General features: G+C 40.2%; 1 protein-coding gene across 9 annotated transcripts in view; it reads left to right on the top strand.

Annotated features, from left to right (window-relative positions):
• Positions 1–12,868, top strand: part of Rabgap1l (RAB GTPase activating protein 1-like) — a 595,723-nt gene that overhangs the window by 347,919 nt on the left and 234,936 nt on the right. For all 9 annotated transcript variants that reach the window (XR_015635222.1, NM_001401442.2, XM_087580933.1 and 6 more), the window contains 1 exon segment: positions 7,186–7,299. Coding sequence is in view for 8 of the 9 variants with exons in the window: in NM_001401442.2 (NP_001388371.1) it covers positions 7,186–7,299 (114 nt within the window). In the remaining variant the exon portion in view is untranslated.

Below are 12,868 nucleotides of genomic sequence, written 5' to 3'. Positions count from 1 at the left end.
ACACTCCTCCATTGTTGGTGGGATTGCAGACTGGTAAAACCATTCTGGAAATCAGTCTGGAGGTTCCTCAGAAAATTGGACATTGAACTGCCTGAGGATCCAGCTATACCTCTCTTGGGCATATACCCAAAAGATGCCTCAACATATAAAAGAGACACGTGCTCCACTATGTTCATCGCAGCCTTATTTATAATAGCCAGAAAATGGAAAGAACCCAGATGCCCTTCAACAGAGGAATGGATACAGAAATTGTGGTACATCTACACAATGGAATATTACTCAGCTATCAAAAACAACGAGTTTATGAAATTCGTAGGCAAATGGTTGGAACTGGAAAATATCATCCTGAGTGAGCTAACCCAATCACAGAAAGACATACATGGTATGCACTCATTGATAAGTGGCTATTAGCCCAAATGCTTGAATTACCCTAGATCCCTAGAACAAACGAAACTCAAGACGGATGATCAAAATGTGAATGCTTCACTCCTTCTTTAAATGAGGAAAAAGAATACCCTTGGCAGGGAAGGGAGAGGCAAAGATTAAAACAGAGACTGAAGGTACAGCCATTCAGAGCCTGCCCCACATGTGGCCCATACATATACAGCCACCCAATTAGACAAGATGGATGAAGCAAAGAAGTGCAGACCGACAGGAGCCGGATGTAGATCGCTCCTGAGAGACACAGCCAGAATACAGCAAATACAGAGGCGAATGCCAGCAGCAAACCACTGAACTGAGAATAGGTCCCCTATTGAAGGAATCAGAGAAAGAACTGGAAGAGCTTGAAGGGGCTCGAGACCCCAAAAGTACAACAATGCCAAGCAACCAGAGCTTCCAGGGACTAAGCCACTACCTAAAGACTATACATGGACTTACCCTGGACTCTGACCCCATAGGTAGCAATGAATATCCTAGTAAGAGCACCAGTGGAAGGGGAAGCCCTGGGTCCTGCTAAGACTGAACCCCCAGTGAACTAGTCTATGGGGGGAGGGCGGCAATGGGGGGAGGGTTGGGAGGGGAACACCCATAAGGAAGGGGAGGAGGGAGGGGGATGTTTGCCCGGAAACCGGGAAAGGGAATAACACTCGAAATGTATATAAGAAATACTCAAGTTAATAAAAAAAAAAAAGTGTTGGGTTAAAAAAAAAACAGGGCTGGAGTAACAGTTCAATTCATAAGAGCACTGGCTGCTCCTCTAAAGGACCTGGATTCAGTTCCCAGACCTACATGGGGACACTAACAACTGTCCATAACTCCAATTCCAGGGGATCCAATATCCTTTCCTGGCCTCCACTGGTACTGCGTGCATGGGGTGTACAGACATCTATGGAGGCAAAACACTGACACACATAATACACAATAACTCCTTTTTATATATACTCTTCTTATGATTTGGCTTTATTACAGAAGGATTTCTCCTCTGTTCTACTTCATAATAATTTCATCTCCTTCAAAAGAGGAAGAGTTAAAGGTCTAAAGAAACTGGAACTGACTCTCTTGAATGGGAAAATAAAAAAAATTATGAAAAGAAATGGAGTTGGAAATATACTCAGTACTTTAGAGCACTTGCTAGAATTGCTCTGCAGAAGACCCAGGTTCAATTCCCATCACCCACACTATGCCACAAAACTATCTGTAACTTGTTTCAGAGGATCTGATGCTGTCTTCTGACTTTCACTGGCACCAAACACTCATGTAGTACATACATGTACATGCAGGGCAAACACTCACACATATCAAAATAAACCTAAATTTTTTTAAAAAGCAAGCGTGAAACATTAACCAGAATTTAGTAAAGCAAAAAGGATCTCATTTTTAGATGTGGTTAGAACATTTTCCTTCTTGAGGCACAGTTTATGGTTGAGGATGAGTTTCTTAGGAACAAAACTGTTCATTCTTAGATATTCCTATTTTTTCTTGTTTTAATGTAATTTGTAATTTACATTACAAATTTCTTTGTAATGTAATTTTCTATTCTTAGATAAGTAACAACTTATGTCAATGGAAATGTATTGTTATAAAATGAAAATTAGGAATTATAGAAGTTGATTTGGTATAAAAATCAATTGCTTGTTTCAAAACCCATATTCCTGGATGCAAGATGGTTGACTGTGACCTAGTTTCCAGACATATACATATACATATACATATACATATACATATACATATACATATACATATACATATACATATACATATACAGTGCCTCATTTGCATCCTCCAGGAGCTTCCTTCTGAGCCTCCTGCCCTGGAGACACCATGCAGACTTTCCTAGACCCTCTGCTTCCCTCACACACTTCTGCAATGCTTTCTTGCTCATTAACACATTAAATCTAATTAAATACAATTGTAAATGACAAGTCTTATAGGTATATACATATCTATAGATAATTAGGAGTACGTGTAATTAGGAGTATATTATTCAAATATATAAATTGAAGCATTTGTAAAAATTATCTAGATTATATTTTAGAAGTTTTTGAGGTAATGTTAATCCAGAAAAGTGGAATTTTTTGGTTTGCTGAAGACATTTTGCAAACAAGATGGTCACAGAATGCTTTAAAACATTAAGCTATTGGAAACCTGGAAAGGTAATAACAATTGAAATGTAAATAAGAAATAACCAATTTAGTAAAGATGGAGAAAAGGAAAAAAAACCATTAAGCTGTGTCATCCCATAGACTTTAAAGGAACAATTTGATAAATCATAATTCAATAAAATAATAATATAAAGCTGAAGATGTTTTTCTTCATTCTAAAAGTATATTTTCTGCTGATAGAGGCTCAACATCACCTTGTTTCTCATTTGTGTCTTGAACTTGGAATCATGACTTCAGAGCACCCCAGAGAATGAATGCAGTGCTGAGTACCGCCTTAGCGTCTTTGACTTGTGTGTCTAGAGTCTAGAGTAATCCCAGATGTCCGTTAGCACTCTCTGTGCACTGCAGGGCTTCCACATCTGCAGTGCTCTAGTCTTAGGAGGCACTTTGTTCTAGTCCCATGCTTTGACGGGTCTGTAAGTCCACTTCCTCCACAACTTCTTGTCCTTTCTTTTTTCTATTTTATTTTATTTTATTTTTGAGACAGGTTGCAATTATGTATTTCTGGCTGTTCTAGTACTCAGTGTGTAGACCAGTCTGGCCTTCAACTCACAGAGGTCTGCCTACCTCCTGAGTGCTGGGACTAAAGGTGTATGCTGCTACACCTGTCTGGCTTTAGTTTTTATAATTGCCACATTCCCTTAAGAGATTTTTTTTTGATTTGTTGGGAGAGAAAGGGAGAGAGAGGAAGGGAGGGAGGGAAGGAGGGATGGGCAGAGAGAGAAAGAGAGAGAGAGAGAGAGAGAGAGAGAGAGAGAGAGCGTGAGCGCACACACATACACATCCTATGTCAGGCCTTCATTCAGAGACATTAGAAAACATGCATCTGTTGTTTGCGGCAAGCAACTTTTTCATAATATGATTGTTTAATTTTATCTATATATACCTGACTTATGTTTAGAAGCCTCTTCATATTTAAGAAATAAAATTGGCCATGATTTAGGACTTTTGCTACTGTTGTTGCTTGTGATTTTAGCAGTACATTAGAAACTAGAATACTCTTTAAACTTTCTCATTTCATCCTTGGATTTTATGTTCCAAACCTCAAGGCAGATAAATGCCACCACTGCGAACACACATCTGCTTTCAGGGACATGTGTGCATACTAGTTTGTGATGTCTTACCATGCAACAGAGAACTGAAGGAAGGTCCCTGTAGGGTAAGAATAGAAGACACATTGTAAGGTCAAAACTTTTTTAGGTCTGAACCATTTCTCTTCCTACTGGTTGTGGCTAGTGATGGTTCACACTGGCATTTTTAATAGCGCTGACAGATTGGACCGGTGCTTGTAAAGTTGGATTGAGTTTGTGGTAGATAGGAAGTGACAGCACAGCCTATGCTTTCGGGGGCACAATGGAACTAATAGGAGAAGGCCCTGTCACAGTGCTAGGAATAGGAAAAGTCAGGGTGTAGACAGCTGTTTCACACATCTGATAAGGGCATGTGTGCGAGCAGTTGTCCTCACTGTGGTGCCTTTTTAGTTCTTGGCAGCTCCAAAATTACTTTGTAAAAGATAATAGGGTGTGGTTCTTCCAAGCCCATCTCCCTAATGCTTCTTGACATTTGAGTGCTGTCTTCAAGAAGCAAGTGAGCTTTACTTTCTTTTTTTCTGGTAGGAATTATGAGAATTACAAGCATGCCAGGTAAATAGTCGGTGCTGGGTAAATATCTCATGCAATATTCTTGGTAGGAAACTCAAATTAAAGGTGATTTCAGAGTTAACAAACTCTTTATTAAATCCTGTTGGCTTGGTGTTAAAATGATATTCAACAGTCTACGTGGTACTCCTGTTGACCATTGATTTTATCTACAAGAGATTGTTTCCCCTTTGAAACAATCTTAATCTTTAATCTTAGGACTTGAAAATTTGTAAAAAAGAAAATTATTTGGAAGGCACCATATAAACATACAGTGATGCTTCAAGGGTAAGCAGTTCCTAGGGAACGTGTCTACTGATTTCCTCTAAATAGCCTGCCAAGTCCAAAGAGTTATCCTGCACGCCAGTGAGCACATGTGTAGCCCTGAAGCTGTCCACCCAAGGCAGGCAGTTTATTCATCATCTTTTCAAGTAGTTTAATAAGTAAAATCTATCTCTGTATGGAAGGAGAAACCCTTCATCAGTAAGACCCTGGGAGGTCCAAGTTTCAGTCTATGTGGTTATCAAGTTTTCATAAGCAGAATTGCACATGCTAACCAAGTGCTCCACCACTGAGATGGGATCCTTAGCTCTGCAACGGAACTTTCTATGTATCAGCAGTCTACATACCCTTTTCCAGACCTCTCTCAACTCATCAGTGTGTTAAAAATTCATTTCCTTGTCAAGTGTCAATTATTATGTATCCATTCCTTTTATTCAAACTATTTACAATATTAGAGTTCCATGTTCCTCAGCTTCAATATTCCATTCCTGTAAAGCCATCAGTATGTCCTGCACTGCCTTGTCAGATATGTGGTAGCAAATTTGGAACTTGTCATTTTGCCCTCTTTCTTTCTCTCCATGATATAAGATCTAATTACCACCCAGCAGGAAGCAGCAGCTGAAGTGAGAGAGGCAGCAGGAGCAGGTCCTGACTTACAGGCTCCTGTTGCACTTCTCAGCCACAAAGAGGAACCAGCATCATTAAAGCAACTCCCATTTAAAACATTTTCTACTTCCTGATATGAGGCGGAAAGAGGAGTTCTTCAATCTTGGAAGAAGCAAGACATTGAACAATATATTTAATGTGCAATTAGCAGCCTTTGATGCTTCTCTAAATTGTACAAAGTATTTTCATCAGTAAAATTACTCTAAGTATTCGTCCTTTTTTCTTGACATTTAAATAGAGATAACACAAATATTTCTAGGATTAAAATTAGATCAAGGTAATAATCATTTTAACACAGTTCAGAATTTTACACAATTTTCAGCTTTCATTTTCTAACATCTATAAAAACACCTCTTAAATTTATGTTTAAAACATAAACTACTATATTATAGGTTGTAGGATTCTTATTTTCAGAATAAATGAGTTTCATAATTAGCCTAGTATCTCCGTGTATGTATGAGAGGGAATGATATTCTTTAAAGGACCGTGATCAAAAGTTCATCTACCATGTTGTCCATGATTTAAAAAATAGAAAACATTATTTAGCAGATGTAAAGAAATATGTGCTTTGTTGTTATTTGAGGTATAAATTATTTGCCAGCTGTAGAAGGAGCATATCTATATCAAACCTGAAAGTACAGCTAGGCGAGGTACATGCTTCTCAGCCCAGCCCTCGGGAGATGGAGGCAGGAGAATCATGCCCAGTGCTACCATGGCTGCATGAAAGCCTGCTTGGAAAACAACCAGAGACACACCTGCTATCAGACCAGACCTAACACAAGCATATTCTGTGACCTAGCTATCAAACTTTTAGCAATTTGTCCTTGAATACGCACACACGCACGCACGCACGCACGCACGCACACACACACACACACACACACACACACACACACACACAAATTTCGAACCTGAAAAGATGCCTCGTAGTCAAAAGAGTGGCTTTTCTGGAGGATCTGAGTTCAATTCCCAACATTCATGTCTTATGGCTCTTAACTGACTCACTCTAATTCAGGGGTTCCTCTGCCTTTTACTGCCTTTGTAGACACCCTCATATGCATGACATAATTTCACAAAAACACATATATAAACACACATAAAGCACTAGTTTGGACATCTTTCTAACAACAGAAGTAGAAGTATACAAAAATATTTTTTATTAAGTGGAAAAATAGAAAAATACTAATGGAGTAATTTTTTAAATTATTATAGTATAATTGAAAACAGACATATTTCCTTTTTAAATACTGAATCTAAGAGAACAGTGTATAGTTACATGTTTTGAAAAGGATCAGTCTGTTACTGATCTTAGTAAGTGTAAGAAACATGTAATTTCTCTCTGGAAATGTGTATATACAAGTTTCTTCTCTCCCTGTCTTCTCATGCATACACATATACACATGTACACACATATACCCAGCTTTTAGATGGATGTGAGAGAACACAATTGGTGGAGGCACGGATCTAAGGAAAAACAGTGATGCTGTGTTAGAAGGAGAGAGTTTTTATTACATCATTGTGTGTGTGTGTGTGTGTGTGTGTGTGTGTGTGTGTGCGCGCGCGCGCGCGTGCGCTCGTGAGAGAGAGAGAGAGAGAGAGAGAGAGAGAGAGAGAGAGAGGAGAGAGAGAGAGAAAAGCATGTGAAGCTTAGAGGACTTGGGACTTGCAACAGTGGGTGTTCTCCTGCCAACATAAGGGTTTGGGGATCAAACTCAGACCATCAGATTTGGTTGCAAGTGCCTTTAGTTGCTGAGCCATCCGATGATTGATTGATTGATTGATTGATTCCTTCCTTCCTTCCTTCCCTCCCTCCCTCCCTCCCTCTTTTCCCCCTCCCTCCCTCCTTCCCCCCTCCATCATTCATTCTTTCTTTGTTTTTTTGAAAGACTATTTAGGTATACTCTTTATGTCTTTTACATTTTTATATATGTGTGTTATTTTACATAATTGAGTAGAAAGTTGTACATAAATAATCGACTGTGTTTTTTTCCTTGTAGGACTCTGCACAGGAGAGTGTTATTACTCGAGACATTCATCGTACATTTCCTGCACACGATTACTTCAAAGACACTGGAGGAGATGGTCAGGAATCTCTTTACAAGATCTGCAAGGTAGGGCTTTGCTCTCACTTTTTCTAATGCGTTGTCAGGGCTGCTTTTTAGGGACCCATCATTAGGTTGTTATATTTTGTCTCTATTTCCACGTGTCATGTGCACTGTGCTCTCTGTTTATGCACACACCGTCAGGTCCTCCACACTAAACCTAGAGGATGGCCTTCCTGTTTCCTGTTCTGAGTGAGGCACAGGACAATTTAGTTTGGCTCAACGGCTAGAAGGAAAAGAAAAGAAAGTTCTTTGAAATGAGATAATGTGAGAATTATCTCCACTTTTTGATGATAGGCAAGAATGAGAACTAGTGTAGACCGCCTGTTGAGTTCTGACAAATTCCTACATGTTTGTGTGAATCTTATTTTGAAACTCTTACCTTCCTCATCATTAGTAGACCTAGAAAAAAGCTGCCTTGTTTGTAGTTAAAAATTCTGTAGGGGAGAAGAGCCATTAACTTAGTGATTTCTCAGGTTAAGTCAGAAACAGAGTGTCACGCAATGAGCTTAAATGCTTTTCTGACTGCTGTTCCTAGAGACACATACCGTCATCTGACTATGCAGAGAAAAAAGCCAAATTTGATGACAGTACCTAAAAGATGAAGTTAGCCTTTTTAAGGAGTGCAAAGAGCCAATAGCTGTTCTCAGGTACTCACAAAGCCATTCCATTTGGTAGTTAAGAGGGTTTTTAACACTCACAGAAATGCATTGCTAACCAAGATTAGTTTTAAACTTTGGAAGTGGAAATGGCATATCTCTCAGTAAAACACTTCCTGCATGCTATGCTGTTCCTGATGTTCTTTTCTTCTTTCTCTCTTTTTATTTCCTTCCATTTTTATTAAATTGGGTATTTCTTATTTACATTTCAAATGTTATTCCCTTTCCCAGTTTCCTGTCCATCAGTCCCAAACCCCTCCCTCTCCCCTTCTCTATGGGTGTTCCCCTCCCCATCCACCCACCATGATCACCCCCACAACAATCCCCTACACTGGGGGTTCAGCCTTGGCAGGATCAAGGGCTTCCACTTCCACTGGTGCCCCAACAAGGCTGTTCTCTGCTACATGTGCAGTTGGAGCCCTGGGTCAGTCCATGTATAGTCTTTGGGTAGTGGCTTAGTCCCTGGAAGCTCTGGTTGGTTGGTATTATTGTTCTTATGGGATCCCAAGCCCCTTCAGCTCTTTCAGTCTTTTCTCTAATTCTTCCAACGGGGGTACCGTTCTCAGTTCAGTGGTTTGCTGTTGGCATTCCCATATGTATCTGACATGTTCTGGCTGTGTCTCTCAGGAGAGATCTATATCAGGCTCCTGTCAGTATGCACTTCTTTGCTTCATCCATCTTACCTAGTTTTGGTGGCGGTATGTGTATGGGCCACATGTGGGGCAGGCTCTGAATGGGCGTTCCTTCAGTCTCTGCTCTAAACTTTGCCTCCTTGTCCCCTCCTATGGATATTTTTGTTCCCCTTTTAAAGAAGGAGTAAAGCATCCACATTTTGGTCATCCTTCTTGAGTTTCATGAGGTCTGTGCATCTAGGGTAATTCGAGCATTTGGGCTAATATCCACTTATCAGTGAGTGTATACCATGTGTGTTTTTCTGTGATTGGGTTACCTCACTCAGGATGATATTTTCCAGTTCCATCCATTTGCCTCTGAATTTCATAAAGTCGTTGTTTTTGATAGCTGAGTAGTATTCCATTGTGTAGAAGTACCACATTTTCTGTATTCATTCCTCTGTTGAAGAGCATCTGGAATCTTTCCAGCTTATGGCTATTATAAATAAGGCTGCTATGACCATAGTGGAGCATGTGTCTTTGTTGTATGTTGGAGCATCTTTTGGGTACATGCCCAAGAGAGGTATAGCTGGGTCCTCAGGTTATGCAATGTCCAATTTTCTGAGGAACCTCCAGACCGATTTTCAGAGTGGTTGTACCAGCTTGCAATCCCACCAACAATGGAGGAGTCTTCCTCTTTCTCCACATCTTTGCCAGCATCTACTGTTGCCAGAGTTTTTGATCTTTGCCATTCTGACCGGTGTGATGTGGAATCTCAGAGTCATTTTGATTTGCATTTCCCTTATGACTAAAGATGTTGAACATTTCTTTAGGTGCTTCTCAGCCACTCAATATTCCTCAGCTGTGAATTCTTTGTTTAGCTCTGTACCCCATTTTTAATAGGTTTATTTGGCTCTCTGAAGTCTAACTTCATGAGTTCTTTGTATATTTTGGATATAAGCCCTCTATCAGTTGTAGAATTGGTAAAGATCTTTTCCCAATCTGTTGGTTGCTGTTTTGTCCTGATGACAGTGTCCTTTGCCTTACAGAAGCTTTGCAGTTTTATGAAATCTCATTGTCGATTCTTGATCTTTGAGCATAAGCTATTGGTGTTCTGTTCAGGAAATTTTCTCCAGTGCCCATATGTTTGAGATTCTTCCCCACCTTTTCTTCTATTAGTTTGAGTGTATCTGGTTTTATGTGATGGTCCTTGATCCACTTGGACTTTCTTTGTTTTGTGCATTTGTTGTTTTGACTATTATGCGACAGGAGGAGTTTCTTTTCTGGTCCAATCTATTTGGAGTTCTGCAGGCTTCTTGTATGTTTATGGGCATCTCTTTCTTTAGGTTAGGGAAATTTTCTTCTATGATTTTGTTGAAGATATTTACTGGTCCTTTAAGTTGGGAGTCTTCACTCTCTTCTATACCTATTATCCTTAGGTTTGAACTTCTCATTGTGTCCTGGATTTCCTGTATGTTTTGTGCTAGGAGCTTTTGCTGTTTTACATTATTTTCAACAGTTGTGTTTTTCTATGGTATCTTCTGCTCTTGAGATTCTCTCTTCCATCTCTTGTATTCTGTTGGTGATGCTCGCATCTATGACTCCTGATCTGTTCCCTAGGTTTTCTATCTCCAGGGTTGTCTCCCTTTGTGCTTTCTTTATTTTTTCTATTTCCATTTTTAACTCCTAGTTCTTTTCCTTCTCCTGATTGTTTCTTTTTTCTAGTAGTTCTTTAAGGGATTTTTGTGTTTCCTCTTTAAGGGCTTCTAGTTTTTTTTCTTGTGTTGTCCTATATTTCCTTAAGGGAGTTATTTATGACGTTATTAAAGTCCTCCATCATCATGATAAAATGTGATTTTTAAATCTAGTTCTTGCTTTTGTGGTATCTTTGCATTTCCAGTGTTAGCTTTGGTGGGCAAAGTGGGCTCTGATCATGCCCTGAGTCTTGGTTTCTGTTTCTTGGGTTCCTTCACTTGCCTCTCACCATCAGGTTGTCTCTGGTGTTAGCTTGTCTTGCTGTTTCCGATGGTGGCTTGACCCTCCTGTGAGCCTGTGTGTCAACACTCCTGTAGTCTTGTTTTCCTGTTTTCTTATGACCAGTTATGGGAACAGAGTGTTCTACTATCAGGTGTGTAGTCACTCCTGGCGACTGACTTTCAACTCTCTGTGAGGGCAGGAACCAGAAGGGCCCTGCCCCTACTACTCCTAGGTTCCTGTGCACAGAGGGCACAGAGGGCACAGATGGCACAAGGCGTTTTTCTCTTGAATCAGGAATGTGGGCACAGAGTAGTTTCCTCTGGTTTCACAGGAGTGTCTGCACCTCTGATGGTCTATCTCCTCCCCTCCTCCCACGAGATTTGGTTGCAGGGAGCTGTTGACTGGTTCAGTTCAGATCTGGGCACAGATCTGGACCTCGGGGCTCTGCAGCTGACTGCTCTTATAGTCCTGTGTCCAGAGGCACTATGCAGGTTCCTCTTGGGCCAGGGATGTGGGCAAAGGTGGGCATAAGTGGCAGTCTGTCCATCCCTGCAGTCTCAGGATTGCCCGCAGTTCTGGGTGTTCACCTCTCTCTCCCATGGGATTTGGGATCAGGGAGCTGTGGTCTGGGATCAGAGAGATTCGGGTCACAGCCAAAACCAGGAAATGCCCTGTCCCAGAGAACTTCTGCCTTTGTGTTTCCTAAGTCCTCCAAGGCAGGTCACTTGAAGCAGAAAAGTAGTCTTAGTTCTGCTCTCATGCGTGTAGTCGCTTCTGGTGGCTGGCTTTCAGCTCTCTGTGAGGGCAGCAACCAGAAGAGTCCTTGCCCCTACTACTCCTAGATCCCTGTGTGCAGGAGGCACCGGTGGTGCTAGGAGTCCGGAATGTGAGCCTCTTCTTTCTCTTGTTGTCTTCCTCTTTCCCTCTCCTTTGCTTTCTTCCATCCATCTATTTTTCTTTCCCTCCCCCTCCCCTGCTTCTCTTTCTCATTTTCCTTCCCCTCTCCATTCCCTTCTCCCCCCCTCATCCTCCCTCCTCTCTCTCCCTTCCTCCCTCCCTCCCTCCCCCCTCTCTCTTCCTCCCACCCTCCCCCCACCCCGTCCTCTAACTATTTCAGATATTTTCTATAGATTAGAGAGAAGGTTGTGGATATGTTTCAGGGGTAGGGTACCTATCTACCACAAACAGCACTCTGGCATTAATATTGAGCACTGAATTAAAACAATAAAATAAAGTAAGCAAACAAATCTATTTTAACATATCTTTCTTTTGAAATGTAAATATATATACACATAATTTAAAATATGAGGGTGTTCTAATCTTTGAAAAATCTAATTTAAAAATCTCAAATTTTAAAATCTAGTTTAAAAATTGTCAAAAATGGAGTATATTCATTATATATGTATAAAAGGGTAAAACTTTTATAATAAATTATTTGATTCAGATTCATATAAAAAGTTTAGAAAATTTTATAAAGTTTTTAAGTTGATTTAGAAGAATCTGGCTTGTGACATATGGAGTAGCAGTTCCCCCTGGCATTTAGTATATTTTCAGGCAGTCAGTGGCTTTTCCCTCACTTTTTCTCTGCTGATACTACTTTTTTCATATGACTATAACATATGGCTCTTTATTTGTTCAGTTCTGTCTTATTAGTTGGATCCATTGTAGTAAAAATAGTATTTACTTCAGTATATTATATTTAAAAGAGGAATTGATGAAAAATGGACGGGTGCAAAGATATAAGTTCACTGATGAGCACTTTTAAAATCTTGCTGTCCTTTGCTTTGTTGTGATGATAATCCAACGCTGGTCCTGTATAGAATAGTCATTAATGCATTTACATACACATTATGTAGTCGTCTTAGACATGTACATTGTACCACATAGACATGTAACCGAACTCCAGGTTCTAAGGATATTGTGTAGTATATGTTAGCAGATACACACACACACACACACACACACACACACACACACACACACACACTCACACACACACTCACACACACATTGAACCTGAAATGAATTCATGTACTCTGTGAGTATGTGTTTTCAGGAGGATATGTGTGTACGTGAAGGTCAGAAGTCTCACAGGAGTTAAATCTCTTCTTACACCATTTGAGTCCCAGGGACCAAACTCATCTGCCTAGCCTGTTGCTTACCAGAATTTGTTTTGTATTGAATTTAGTGGATGTCCTAGTCTTCTCAGTTTATAACTCTTACCCGTATCTGTATGAGCTATTCTGTGTAAACTAAAGGCTACTGGGTGTAATTTATCTGCTTTAATTTTTTTGATAGGAGAATAGTCAGCAATGTACCCTTGAGTTTTCC

The sequence above is a fragment of the Rattus norvegicus genome, chromosome 13, assembly GCF_021556685.1.
Source record: "Rattus norvegicus strain SHRSP/BbbUtx chromosome 13, alternate assembly SHRSP_T2T, whole genome shotgun sequence".
Lineage (NCBI taxonomy): Eukaryota > Metazoa > Chordata > Mammalia > Rodentia > Muridae > Rattus > Rattus norvegicus.
The sequence above is the reverse complement of the archived record's forward strand: the minus strand, read 5'-3'. Positions and strand labels throughout refer to the sequence as shown.